Below are 12,523 nucleotides of genomic sequence, written 5' to 3'. Positions count from 1 at the left end.
TTATTTAAACTTTTTTCACCGTATCTTGTGGTGCGAAAGATATACACTTGGGATAGTAGGCATTTTGGCTACAGCGAGAAAAACTAGGTTGTTTCTAGAGTGCTTTTAAATTGATGCTTCTTATATTTGTAAGTTCTAAGTCTTCGAAAAAAAATATCCTGCAATAGATCTATATATATTGTACGGGTATGCAAATCGTTTGTGCGAGGCTGCACTCAAATCTTTTCTATCAATCGGTATTTTTTCCATTTAAAAACCTTGGAATAAAATATCTTTAATTTTAGCTATAGAATACAGATAATTTTCTTTCTTAAGCGCCGACAGTTTCAATCAAAGAAAGAAAAAAAAAAAATTCAAAGGCATGGCATGTTTTGGGATTTCTATAGCAAAAAATACGCCCAAAGTAAATAATATCGACTTTGAAGTCAAAACTATAATCTGAATGGACCAAAGGGCGTTTTATTCTTGATTTAAAAGCCTGATCGACGTTTTACCCAAAGAAAAACAAATAATAAGATCACTTTTAGTGTTGCTTTATTTTATTTTATATTTTCACACTCTTTCTATCTGTAGTTATAATACAGAGGTATTTCTCGAACGCAAAATGAGCCACACCAGCGCGCATTTGCAAAATATTAATGTACTCGTTGGCATGCTGCGCATTGAAATGGCTTCCACTGCTGTGGCATTGAAATGGCTTCCACTGATGTGACATTGGAATGGGCTTCTACTTCTGTGACACTGAAATGGCTTCCGCTGCTTCGACATTGAAAAGGCTTCCACTGCTGTGGCATTGAAATGGTTTCCCTCACTCGTACGAAAGATTCGCTTCTTTTTACGATATTTCTAAGTTATTTAATGTGATATATCAAAAACGAACTGCAGAATATTGTTTCGTGCGACTGTGAACATTAGCAGTATGGGCGTGGTATATCATTTTAAACGTGTGTTGATTGGCTAAACGCCACCACAACTGATAACGTTTATTATAACTTATTTACATAATAAAGATTTATAACGACCGTTGCTATAACAACAACTGAATCATTTAGAAAAGACCAGCCTCTTGTAAATCCACGATAACACAAACAGAACGAAACATTTTGTGATGAAACGCTGGATTCTCCTATTCGATTAATAAAAACAAACTTAGAAATTTGTAGTGAGAAATTAGAGTTTGGTCGGGAGGTCTTCTGACTGGATTTTCAGCTGGAATCACAGCTGTCGGGAGGAGTTTCATCCCTGGATAATTTCTCAAGTATTTTCTCTATGTGTGCGAGAATCTTTAGCGCAGGCCCGAGCTTGATTCCTAATCTGTTCAACAAATGCTCTTCCTTGAGAAGAATAAGCGATTGTCCATCGATACACTGTTCTTTAAATTCCAAGACGATCTCTGGCGAGCCGGTCAACGACGAAATAAACTCCGCAACCTGGTCAACACTCCAGTGAATAATGTCGTCATCCAGGTGTAAGCGCAGTTTAGGAATGAGTCTGTGAGGTCTGATTTGACGCAAAATATCATTATGAGTTTTGGAGCTATATGAGCTCTTCCTCTCTGCGCTTTCAACAGTGAGCGGAGAATTAGCGGGACTTTTGTGAATAACACTAACGTAGTTTGTTCGGTCATGATTCGACTGTTCGTTCTCTTTTCGTGGGGAACTTCTTTCGTCGTCGGAAAACACCGACGCATTGTTAGTTCGCTCGTTATCAGAATAATCGTTGGAAGAGCGTCGTCTTTTGTGCGAAATACCGTTCTCTTCCGGTGAATTTTGTTTCTTCTCAATTAAATGTCCTTTCCCTCCAACTGCAGACATTACTGCAAGATCCTGCATAATGAGTTGGTTCTGAAGCGAAAGCCCCGCGAGGGAATTCTGCGGTGAGTTACCCGTCCCGGGTGGGGACAGTAACCTATACTGCATCAGATTACGAGACAGCGGTGGAACACCATGGTAACCAGCGCCTCGAAATGCATGATGATAAATATTTGTACCGTGCGGGTTAGTGAATAGTAGAGGGTCTGGTACTAGTCGCGGTGAGGTGTGAGTCGGACTGACGATTCCAGGTCCGTTGGTGTACTGAGGGGGGAGGAACTGAGTTGGCGCACCCCCCTGACTCTGCGGCTTTTGTTTAATCTTGGCGGCTCTTATCGCCATTTCTCTTTGAATACCTTCGGTGGCGTCTGCTAGAGTCATGGACGTCACTACGTCTAGAGTAAAAAACAAGCGGTAAAATAAATGTTCAATCATTTGGAGTTGTGCGTAAAGTACGTATTGAATCGCCAACCCTTGACTTAATGTTTCTGAAGTGCTATTTGTTTGAGTGATAAATTTTGATATAAAACAACATGAAAAAAGGTTGTCTTTTTTGTCGGCTTTTGTTTGCACTGGATACATCCGGGAACTCATTTTCCCTTGCGTCACTAGATAAGACAGATTCAAGTGTTCCTCGCCTATTCTTGACCTTCGCACTTTCGCCCCTATTTGTGTTGAGGACACGTACGCTTGGATAACTCTGTTATCGAGCTAAGACACAGCCAGTAATCAAAACTAGAAATCTTGACATCCCATACCTTGGTTAACTGTTCGAAATGCACTTCTTGCTTTAGCAGCACTGGCTCTTGATTCTTCGGAGTTCAAAGAATCGGCTTTGTTTTCCTGGTTTTCTTCGGGATTGGAATCCTTTAATTCATTTAAATGTACGACACGATGCATGGAAAGTCCAGATCTGTCATAGTGTATAGATTCCCCTGCTGAAGACGATTAAAGACATTATATTATTAGTATATATACACCACAAAATAAAACTGAAAGTGCACAATTTGCTGGAACAAAGTATTAAATAACAAAGGCAACTTATAGTAATGGAAAATTCAACTAAGATTTCCTTTGTGGGGAAAATTCCCACTTGGAAATAAGATTTGCTTAAGTCTTAAAAATGAGCTTACAGCGGACATCAAACAAGACTTCTTTACGCCAAGGTAAATCGTTCCCGAAAAAATCATAGCCATCGTGAAAAAACATGTAGATAGATATTACTCAATCGGAGATTTAAACTACTTGTCCAAGCAAGACACGAAATGCGGTGGATTGAACCTGTCTGATTGCGGGTACATACGTCACATGTTGAGGTTGATGACGACTCTTGCGTAATATATCTTGAGTAATTTATTCCTCGCGTTTTGAAATAATACAATAATAATAATAATAATAATAATAATAATATAATAATGATATAGTCTAGAACTATAAAAGTTCCGCTTTATTCTTGTAACTGAGTATTACCCATACTGAAAGTCTAAATAAACAAAGGTAATAATAATAATAATAATAATAATAATAATAATAATGATAATAATAAAGACTTTATTGGTAAAACTCAATAAATGCGAAGCATCAGTTTACATGGAGGCCAAGAAAGAAAATGCTATGAATTTTTTAAATATAAATACATATATTCATAAAAATAAACTCATAAATCTGGAAAAGTAACTACAAATACTGACTTCAAAAAAGCTAGAAAAACTAGAAAAATGCTAAAAAGTGCAAGTGTGGAAGTTAATGCAAGAATTTTTAAAGGAAAAGTTGTCTAAGTTTGTCCATTCGTAATGCATCCAGCAGAATCGCCCTAACGACTACAAGAAACGAAAACCACACACACAAACAAACACACACACACAAAAAGATATACATCTAGTTTGTGAAAATAGGAATAAAAGAGACCGATTTCTTTAAGTTATAGAAATTCTAGAAAGAGGGACATTTGCGATAGGGGTAAATTTAAGATAGAATCGCACTACACACGACAAGATCTAGAAAATAGAACACGTTTCTATTCTAAGTTCGAGGCCAACCTTCACACTATACAAAGATCGAACCATGTCATAAATAGTCATAAATCTAGTGCGGAATAATATAGAGTAGAGATAAGAAAATAAGAGCGCGTTCTGTTCTTGTTGACCAATATTTTTAAAAACTACGGTTTGGAGTTAGTGTTTGGTAGCGAAAGAATGACTTTACTTTTAACTATAATTATACAAATCTAAGTAATGATAAAAACAAGAGAGTGGCTTAAACTCAGTATTGGTTCTATGTTACAGTGATTTATTACTCGTAGAAGATCATTTAGTCAAGGATGACTAAGATTTTTAGAGTAGAGTGGTCTGTCGGTATTGTATATCAGCGTAAAACAAAAAGCCTTCTTGAAAGCTTTTAACGACTACCACTTTGCACGGACACGAGCTCGAAGTCTTTAGCCACATTAAGTTAACATTAAAAATCTTAGATTTCGAAACCTTTGACTTCAAATGAGGTTCTAACTATAAGAGTTTGTTTCTGGTTGTTTAACTTTGCTTAAGAATTTAAACACAAACTGTCTGTTCAAAAGTACAGCGTTTGAACATCAAAAGAGTCGATTTATTTTTCAGTCGCGACTGCCATGTTAAATCCCTTCGTCCTAAGTAGTAATTTGTCAATTTTAAGCACTAACAACCCAGGTATTGTAATTGCTGTTACTTAGAAAGCTCTGTGCTATGCCGGCTACTAAAACGTATTTTCTGAGAGTAAGAGTTTAATTAAAATGTCGTGCACTGCATAAGACTTTACGCTTTTTTTAAGGAGGAAATGATACAAGTTTTAAGAAGGCTTAAAAGCTCTTCAAAACTTTTCTTTTATGATTTGTGGGTAAAACTACTTCAAGACTCTGTCTAAATTGTTATTTTCAACTAAATTGAATCGTTTGGTAAAAATTGCTAGAGGAGTTACTCGTGAAAAGCTCGGCGAGAAAGAAAAGGTTTTTACATGAAAAATCTTGGTTCAAAGTTAGTTTTGGACATATTTTACGAATCAAAATATTTTACTTTTTTTTTCTTTTTTCTTCGTTATTTAATAGAAATATTTCCACTGTGTGACTTTCGTAAGCTTTAAAATCACTTCCATTCTAAAAAATATATATCGACTGACTTTTCTATTCTATTTGCTGAGTCGAAAATCTCAAGTTTACACCAAAAACAAAGAAAATTTAATTTCTAGCTGTACAAAAAAAAAAAAAAAAAAAAAAAAAAAAAAAAAAAAGTATAACAATAATCCGCTTAGATGGCTTAAAAACAGATTAGAAAAGATTAGGATTAAGAGGTTTTAACTGAGATTTTTTTCCATCACAGACGACTTGATTCAAGGACATTTTTCAATACGTTAATGGAATCCATAGAAGCCATTTTAGTGTTCTGAGCTCAAAATGATTGACGACTTTAGGAAATTCCACAAGCACTGAAAGGGGTTCCGGAAACGATTCTAAAATCAAGGCCGAGCTCTTTTAGGAGTTTTCACTCGATTTTACTTAGAACTGTCGATAGCGTCGCAGCCTATAATCTCTTATCGGGTTTAGAGTTTATTCCAACAGTGGGCGGAGAACTACTGACGACTCTTTTCAAGACGTCGTTTGGGCCAATATTGACTTATGAAACGTATACTTATCAATATCGCAAAGTAGGTTTCCGCTGGGGTTCTTAAAACACACAAATATATATGTTATCCGATAACTAGACATAATTGAATGCTATATCTGAAAGCTCATCTGAAAATTATGGTAGGAAAGACGCCGGAGTTACTGCTTTACATTGTTGAAGGGAACGATAAGCTGGGATTATATTAGATAGGTTTTTGAAGAATGGAAGGGAATGAAAGAATGGATGGATGGATGGATGGATGGATGGATGGATGGATGGATATATGGATGGATCGATGGAGAAGAAGAAGAGAAAAGGAAGGATAGATTGAATAGAATGAAATTAAGATTAAAGGAAAAATATTAAAACCATAAGTAAATCACGAAAGAAAATACTCAAGCGAAGTCATCCCCACTGTCCTACATACTGGCTATAAAAAAATAAAAATAAATACTGGCTTCAAGGTTTAACTAACACTAAAACAACGCCCCATTAGGTATTACGTTAGAGAACCTTGATTGAGTGTTTTCGACTTGTAATATCTGTAAATGATTTGTTAGATTTAAAATATTTATCAAAAGCCAAACAAAACACCAGCTTCGTGTGAAAGCACCCAAATTACCAGACATACAAATGATTTTTCTTACGTCTTAGAAATTAATGATTTGATTTGGTTTCTTCAAGCATATTTTTTTCGGAAAACAATTCGGATTGTTTTAGGAATTGTTGGAAAACTGAGAAAAGAAAGGAAATTTTTTTGAATTCACAAAATATTTTGGATGTAATCGCTTTTAACAATGATCTATCCACGATGGGAGGGAAGTGGGAGTGGAAAAGAAAGTAGTTAAATGGATAACTTTTTGAGGTCTTTGAGGCGAAATACATGTAGCTATGAATCATAATTATTTAGTGGGATTCTAAGCGAAAAAGCTGAAAGATTGAGAAAAATAGCCAGACAATTGGAAGAAAAATGATTTGATTTGGAAAGCCTAAATTTTTTTGAACGACCAAATGACAATATTCATTTTTTAAAGCGAGTTTTGAAGCAAAAGTAATTAGACATTTCACTATCGTGCCAATGTCCTAGAGACTAAAAGGGATGACCGTGTTTTAAATCTGCTGTACGAAGTTCTCACGCTACTTGCCCAACACCATGACCAATGACACAAGTTTTCATGTCTGAGAGTTTCGGAAAGGCTCCACTAACTCCACAATGTCTCGTCACTCGGAAGATGTTTTGAGTTCTTACATGCACGTACAGAGAGTAATCTTTTACAGGTTTTGGTTGTGTTACTCGAGTAGTTAACCAGTTGTTTTGAGTTCCATGGTTTGAGGGTACATTAGAGGGTTGTTTGGGATAAAATAGTGAATAATTAAGAGGAAGGACTTAGAGGAAGGACAATGAGGAAAGAGGACTTAGAGAAAAAACAAGAGGAAGAAGAAGGAAGAGAAGAGTGAGAACGAGAAGGAAAAGAAAAAGAAAATAGGATTGAAAATACAAACAGTAACAACTAAGAGGAAGGACTAAAAGGAAGAAGAAAGATGAACAAGAAATTTTGGAGGAAGAACAAAGAGGAAAAACAAAAGAGCGAGAAGGAGGGAGAAGAGTGAGAACGAGAAGGAAAAGGAAAAGAATTGAACATACAAACAGTAACAATTAAGAGGGAGGACTAAGAGGAAGAAGAAAGATGAAGGAAAATTTTGGAGGAAGAAGAAAGAGGAAAAACAAAAGAGCGAGAAGGAGGAGGAGAAGAGTGAGAACGAGAAGGAAAAGAAAAAGAGAATAAAATAGGATTGACAATACAAACAATAACAATTAAGAGGAAGGACTAAGAGGAAGAAGAAGAAAGTGGAAGAGGAAGAAGAAAGAGGAAAAAAAGAGCGAGAAGGAAAAGAATTGAACATACAAACAGTAACAATTAAGAGGAAGGACTAAAAGGAGGAAGAAAGATGAAGAATAAATTTTGGAGGAAGAAGAAAGAGGAAAAACAAAAGAGCGAGAAGGAGGAGAAGAGTGAGAACGAGAAGGAAAAGGAGAAAAAATAGGATTTAAAATACAAACAGTATTTCCCCCGTAGGTGTACAATGTTTAGGTGCCACTGACTAAAATTGACTTCGTGAAAAACGAAGAAATACTAGTGTTCTTGACATGTATTTAACGACTTCTACAGATTCCATAGCCATATGCATATTATCCTCGACGAGTACTGAACATGATCTATAAACTTGTTAAAAGATTAAGAGATTTGCGTCTGTCTTTTCGTAAATATTCCCGAAAATTTCCATTAAAAAAACTAAAAAATCCTTCGAGGACCAAAGTTATACAACACAATTGTATTTTCTAGAGGATGTACAAATTTTTAGTGTGTAAAAAACAAAGAGATGAAAAATAGAGAAAAGACCTAAGTTTAGATGGTTGTACTATTTAATCTTGTTTGAGAGCATTTTTGGCACTCGAATAGAAAACGAGAGATATTTACACCTAGCTTAACTTACAACAAGCTGACATTGATCGATTCGAATTTGAATACTCTAGCTAAGTCTAGAAAAGAAAAGAAAGCCCTAGGCTTATTTTTGAGCTTCGTGATTTAAGTAAGAGTAAGGGTAACTCTTGAAAGCGACAGCTGGGAAATTTCTTGCTTTGGAAGTCGAGATTTAGAAGTCAGGCTACTGGAATGCGAAACAGAAAAGCGTCGTCATGCAACAAAAGAAGGAAAATTTTTGCATTAAAAATTTAGGTTGTTGTGAACGGCAATTTATTTTTAGAAGCATCGATAAGTTGTGTACAACTTTTCTAATACACGTAAACTAAAACTTGTTTGCTTAGGCGATGTAAACAAAATTTTTTTCCATAGAAATGTTTTTTTTATTTTTACTGATGTTGATATTTTTATATTTTTCACTTAATGGATTTGCATTTTGGCAGTTTGCTTGGCTTGGCGAGGAAAGAGTTCTCGTCAGTTTTTGGTCGTGGAACGTGTTTTGAGAATTATGAAATTAAAGATTTTCCTACCTTTTTGAATGAATGCTATAGATGAATCGCTGGCTCTTCGCTTGTGAGGAAGCTTTGCTCTGTCTTCGAAAGTTAGTTCAGGCGAGTTGCTTCTTGGCCGCTTTGTGACTGGTGAAAACGGGTTCTCATCTTGTCCCTCGGAACATTCTGAAGTCGCGGAGGAACTAGAGTCTCTAGATTCCTTGAACGTTAACCCATTAACAGCGGTATGTCGAGAAAATCCGTCGAGATCTGACGTCGAATAATGTCTGTGAGGGGTCGCTCCCTCGAGTTCCTCGTGGCTCCAACACGACAGCGACTTGGAAACGTCTCGCTTACGACTTCTCGGGGAGGGGGGTGCGACACCACATTTGCTCGCCAAACGACCTCGATTCTAATCAAAAGAATACAAAGAAGCATAATATAAATCAGAATATATAACTCAAAATGATGGTGGTGGAAAGAAACGAGCAAAAATTCTATTGCTACGATTCTTGTAACCTAGAGAATAGCTATTTAAGTCTCTTAAATCTTAGCTAATGGTGGATTGGACGTGATTGTTAAAGTCACTGACATACGACGGTCAAGTGGAGGGCGGGATGATAAAGACATAGCATCTCTTTCTTCAGTTATGTAAAACGTGTTTCGTGACAAGCGTCAATGTGTTAGTATTAGGTTGGCTTGTTGGAGTGTTTAAGAAAGTTGTGTGTCTAAATGTGGTTAGAAATAAATGAGTTTAATTGCAATTGTGGAAGCGTTAACAACATAGAAGGCGGATTCTATGACTAACGAAGCTAATTCTGTTGTTGCTAATTCTGTTGGTTGTTCGTCTGTTGTCTTACTTTGTGGCACTTTGAATTAAACTTTCTAAGTTTTTTTCCTACAATCTTTTTCATAAGGTACAAGGGTGTAAAGCTAAGACTTAATTTTCTGGCTGATTTTGAGCGAGTTTTTTTTATTGAGAACCAGGTTTGACGAAGGTCGAGAGTAATAACATCAAGCTTGGGACGTTCCTATCGGATGTGGCTCTGAAAAAATTTCATACGTGATGCTATTTGTGCCTGAATGGCTCAAGGACCTCCTTAGTACGATCAATATTCTTGACTTCTGACCTCGTCGATAACCAAGTATTGTAAGCTTCAACGAGAAATCGAACCATCTTATTGGAATATTTTAGTCCCAATGCCTCTCGTCAGTGTCAAGAAAACCCGCCACAAAATCGCACTGGAGTCTGTTTAGTTTAAATCAATTGAATGGGTGGATTAAGTGTTTGGATTCTTTCTATGGATTAGGGAAGCGATGGTCGTACGTGCTCTTTAAGCTGCCGTACCCGCCAACATCCAAATTACTAAACCAACCAGATGGTCAGACCACCAAGTCGCTCTTAACACGGAGATTTTTTTTCAATGAATCGTATAATCTTAGTATTTAAGGTAGTTTTCCTCTGTTTGAGTCTAAAAAATGCGCTCATCACGACTTCATTTTTTGTTCCAAAAAATAGCATCTGTGATTTAAAAATATATATAATCAAAGCCAAAGGTCTATATCGAGACAGCATTTACAGATATTTAGGTGCTTTAAAATCTTAGCACTTAGTCTCTAGATATCATGATTTTTATCACTTCTTTTCTCTGCTTTGAAAAATGAGCAATTTGCAATCAAAAACGGCTTTTTAATGTGAGATGAAAAATGTATTCTTCAAATCTCAAGTAAGGAATATATTGCCCGTGATATTTATAGGTTTCGCTGAAAGATAACAAAGTTTTTGAATGAGACCAGACGAAAGGAAGCGCTACGGATCATGCGCGCGCAATCAGGCGTGTACATGATTTACCGCACGTATTCTGACGGTAGACTGGTCTAGAATTAGCGCATTAGTTTCCATGGCAACGCCAGCCGATTGATCACCAGTAAATTGAATCTATTGTGGTGGCAGTATTGTTTTGTTCAATACAAAGGTGTCAATCACTGTATAATCAGAAAGATTATGTAATTCAGAACTTCTATCACGCAAAAAACAGATTTATAAATGTCAGCTTTAATTACACCAAGAAATAACTCGGGAAAAGAGCGCAAAAATGAACAACAGTAACAGCTGCGAACGGCAAAACTGCAACGCGAAGTTGTGGTTGCCGCTCGAACTATAAGAACACTCGGATAACTGGTGTTTGCATTTTAGTGTCACGTTGTCACCTTCAAGACCGCCTTTCCGTCATCGAGTATTGTGCCAGTTCATTATTATAGCACCAGTAGAAAAAAAGAAAAATATATACATATACATATAAAGAGTGAAAGGAAAAAAGAAATTTCCCTAATTTTTCTTCTTATGCTCCAAGACTTTAAGAATAATATTGAAAATAGAGATAAAAATATAACAGATTATCACGATGTGGTTTTGAAAGAAATGGAAAGTTGACGGTTTGTTTCGGAGATGTCTATCAGATTTGCCTTTTAGATGACGGACAAAAAATTCGCTCACAGAGACATTAGAAAACCACTAAGATAATCAAGGAAAAAGTAAATATACGACAAAATACGGCTTAGAAACTACATTTGAAGGATAAAACTGGTATCATTTACGTGTGTAGCACCAAAGTTAACGATAATATTGGACTAAAAAATTTTTTAGATAGGTAAAAATAATGATTTGTCTGAGGAGAAAGAGACGGATTTTAACATTTTTTTCTGTGTTGTTAGTAATAAAGGTTTAGATGTAGGGTTAAGTTTTGTAGACGTTTAAAAACAGTGCGGATGTAAGTGGACTTAAATGATAGAGAGTAGGGAAAGTTTATATTCTAAAGTTAGTAGAAATAAAGTGTAATGACTCACCACTGGTGATGATATTCTACATCCAAGGCAGTCACAAATTGGAGGATGCACTTTGATTAATCCACGAGCTATAAGACTCTTCAAAGACTTGCCTTTATATCTAATACTTCTTTTCCAGTCTTTAGCAGTCTCTCTTCCACTGATATACTGCAGTTCGTTTGGTGTCAACCACTCGTTATTAAATAAGATGCAAGGTCCTTTGCTTCCCTGGCATAGTTTTGAGATGTAAAGCAAGGCTGAATTTTCTCCGCATTGAATTTCTAGCGGTTCCTCGCCGATGAACCCTTCGTGTATAATAGGATTGCAAGTATCTTGGCTGAAATGATGACCTCCGCTATCATTATTTTGCGCTATTGCAAGAGGCAAGGTTTCTGTACCCGGCTCGATTTTAAACACGGGTTCCGAATGAACTATAGGTTGATCACTCCTAGGAGGAATTGGAGAGTTTGAAGGAATAACTGAAGGCATTGTGGAGATAGTTAAAATTTCTTTCTCTTGAAATGAAGCGTCGCGTTCGGTTCCGTATGAGTTCCTTTCTCCGTTGCCGACTGAAACGCTTTCACTCTCCGTGTGCGAGTTTGCGTTTCCACTAGAATCGTTTGTATCCGCCAAGTTCGTCTTAGACATATCCAGCGAGGAAAATAAAAACTTCGAACATAGTAAAACAACAGCTCGCGAATGATTGATATTTTATGAAGTACACAAGCCGGTATATGATGAAGTAATGAAGAAATTTCGCGCTCTTACCAACCGTCCGTGCTCGACTTACGGACGCATGTGGTGAACTGTACAAGTTGGGTTCCGTCAATCGGTCCGTCACTGTCGCAGGCGAATAAACGAATAATACAATCCAGGTCGCTAGCTCACCTCATTGGCTAGCCTACAAACATGAATGATCAGCTCAACCAATAAGCTTTGACTAGCACATGTCATTGAAATCCTCAAGATTACGGAGTTTGATTATTTTCTTGTCAAAATGTCTGTCACTAAAAAGAATTGAAGTGCCGAAAATAATATTCATAGCGACGTCGCTGATTTTTTATTATTGTGTGATCTGACCTTCTGCATAACTCAAAATTTGGCTAAAATTCCGTTTCCAATTTATTTTTATCATTTAACTGTAACATATTCTTGGAAGCAAACAGATCAGTCTTATAAAATAGATGGATAAAATATAGCCTCAAATATCGGGAAAATTATATATTTAAGCATCTTTTTCTTAGGAGTTTATTAAATCATGGCTCGAAAGTAAAGCCAAG

General features: G+C 36.4%; 1 protein-coding gene across 1 annotated transcript; it reads right to left on the bottom strand.

The window, feature by feature from the left end:
• Positions 1-517: 517 nt before the first annotated feature.
• LOC116306534 (uncharacterized) lies at positions 518-12,100 on the bottom strand. Its single transcript, XM_031716615.2, has 4 exons — positions 11,265-12,100; positions 8,457-8,829; positions 2,570-2,749; positions 518-2,206 (listed from the first exon to the last, which is right to left on the bottom strand). Exons 1-4 carry the CDS (start codon positions 11,889-11,891, stop codon positions 1,206-1,208), a joined length of 2,181 nt encoding a protein of 726 aa, XP_031572475.2. The 5' UTR covers positions 11,892-12,100; the 3' UTR covers positions 518-1,205.
• Positions 12,101-12,523: the final 423 nt, after the last annotated feature.

Source organism: Actinia tenebrosa, unplaced genomic scaffold, assembly GCF_029948245.1.
Source record: "Actinia tenebrosa isolate PJP-AT-01 unplaced genomic scaffold, QUT_ActTen_1.0 PGA_scaffold14__42_contigs__length_11649687, whole genome shotgun sequence".
Taxonomy (NCBI): domain Eukaryota; kingdom Metazoa; phylum Cnidaria; class Anthozoa; order Actiniaria; family Actiniidae; genus Actinia; species Actinia tenebrosa.
The sequence above is the reverse complement of the archived record's forward strand: the minus strand, read 5'-3'. Positions and strand labels throughout refer to the sequence as shown.

What these genes read in the sequence shown, in the direction of transcription:
- LOC116306534 (XM_031716615.2), bottom strand. Translation starts at nt 11,891, where the DNA reads ATGTCTAAGACGAACTTGGCGGATACAAACGATTCTAGTGGAAACGCA. An exon ending in GTAGAATATCATCACCAGTG is followed by an intron (nt 8,830 to 11,264) that starts GTGAGTCATTAC and finishes TCTTTTGATTAG; the next exon opens with AATCGAGGTCGTTTGGCGAG. An exon ending in ATTTCGAACAGTTAACCAAG is followed by an intron (nt 2,207 to 2,569) that starts GTATGGGATGTC and finishes TTTTTACTCTAG; the next exon opens with ACGTAGTGACGTCCATGACT.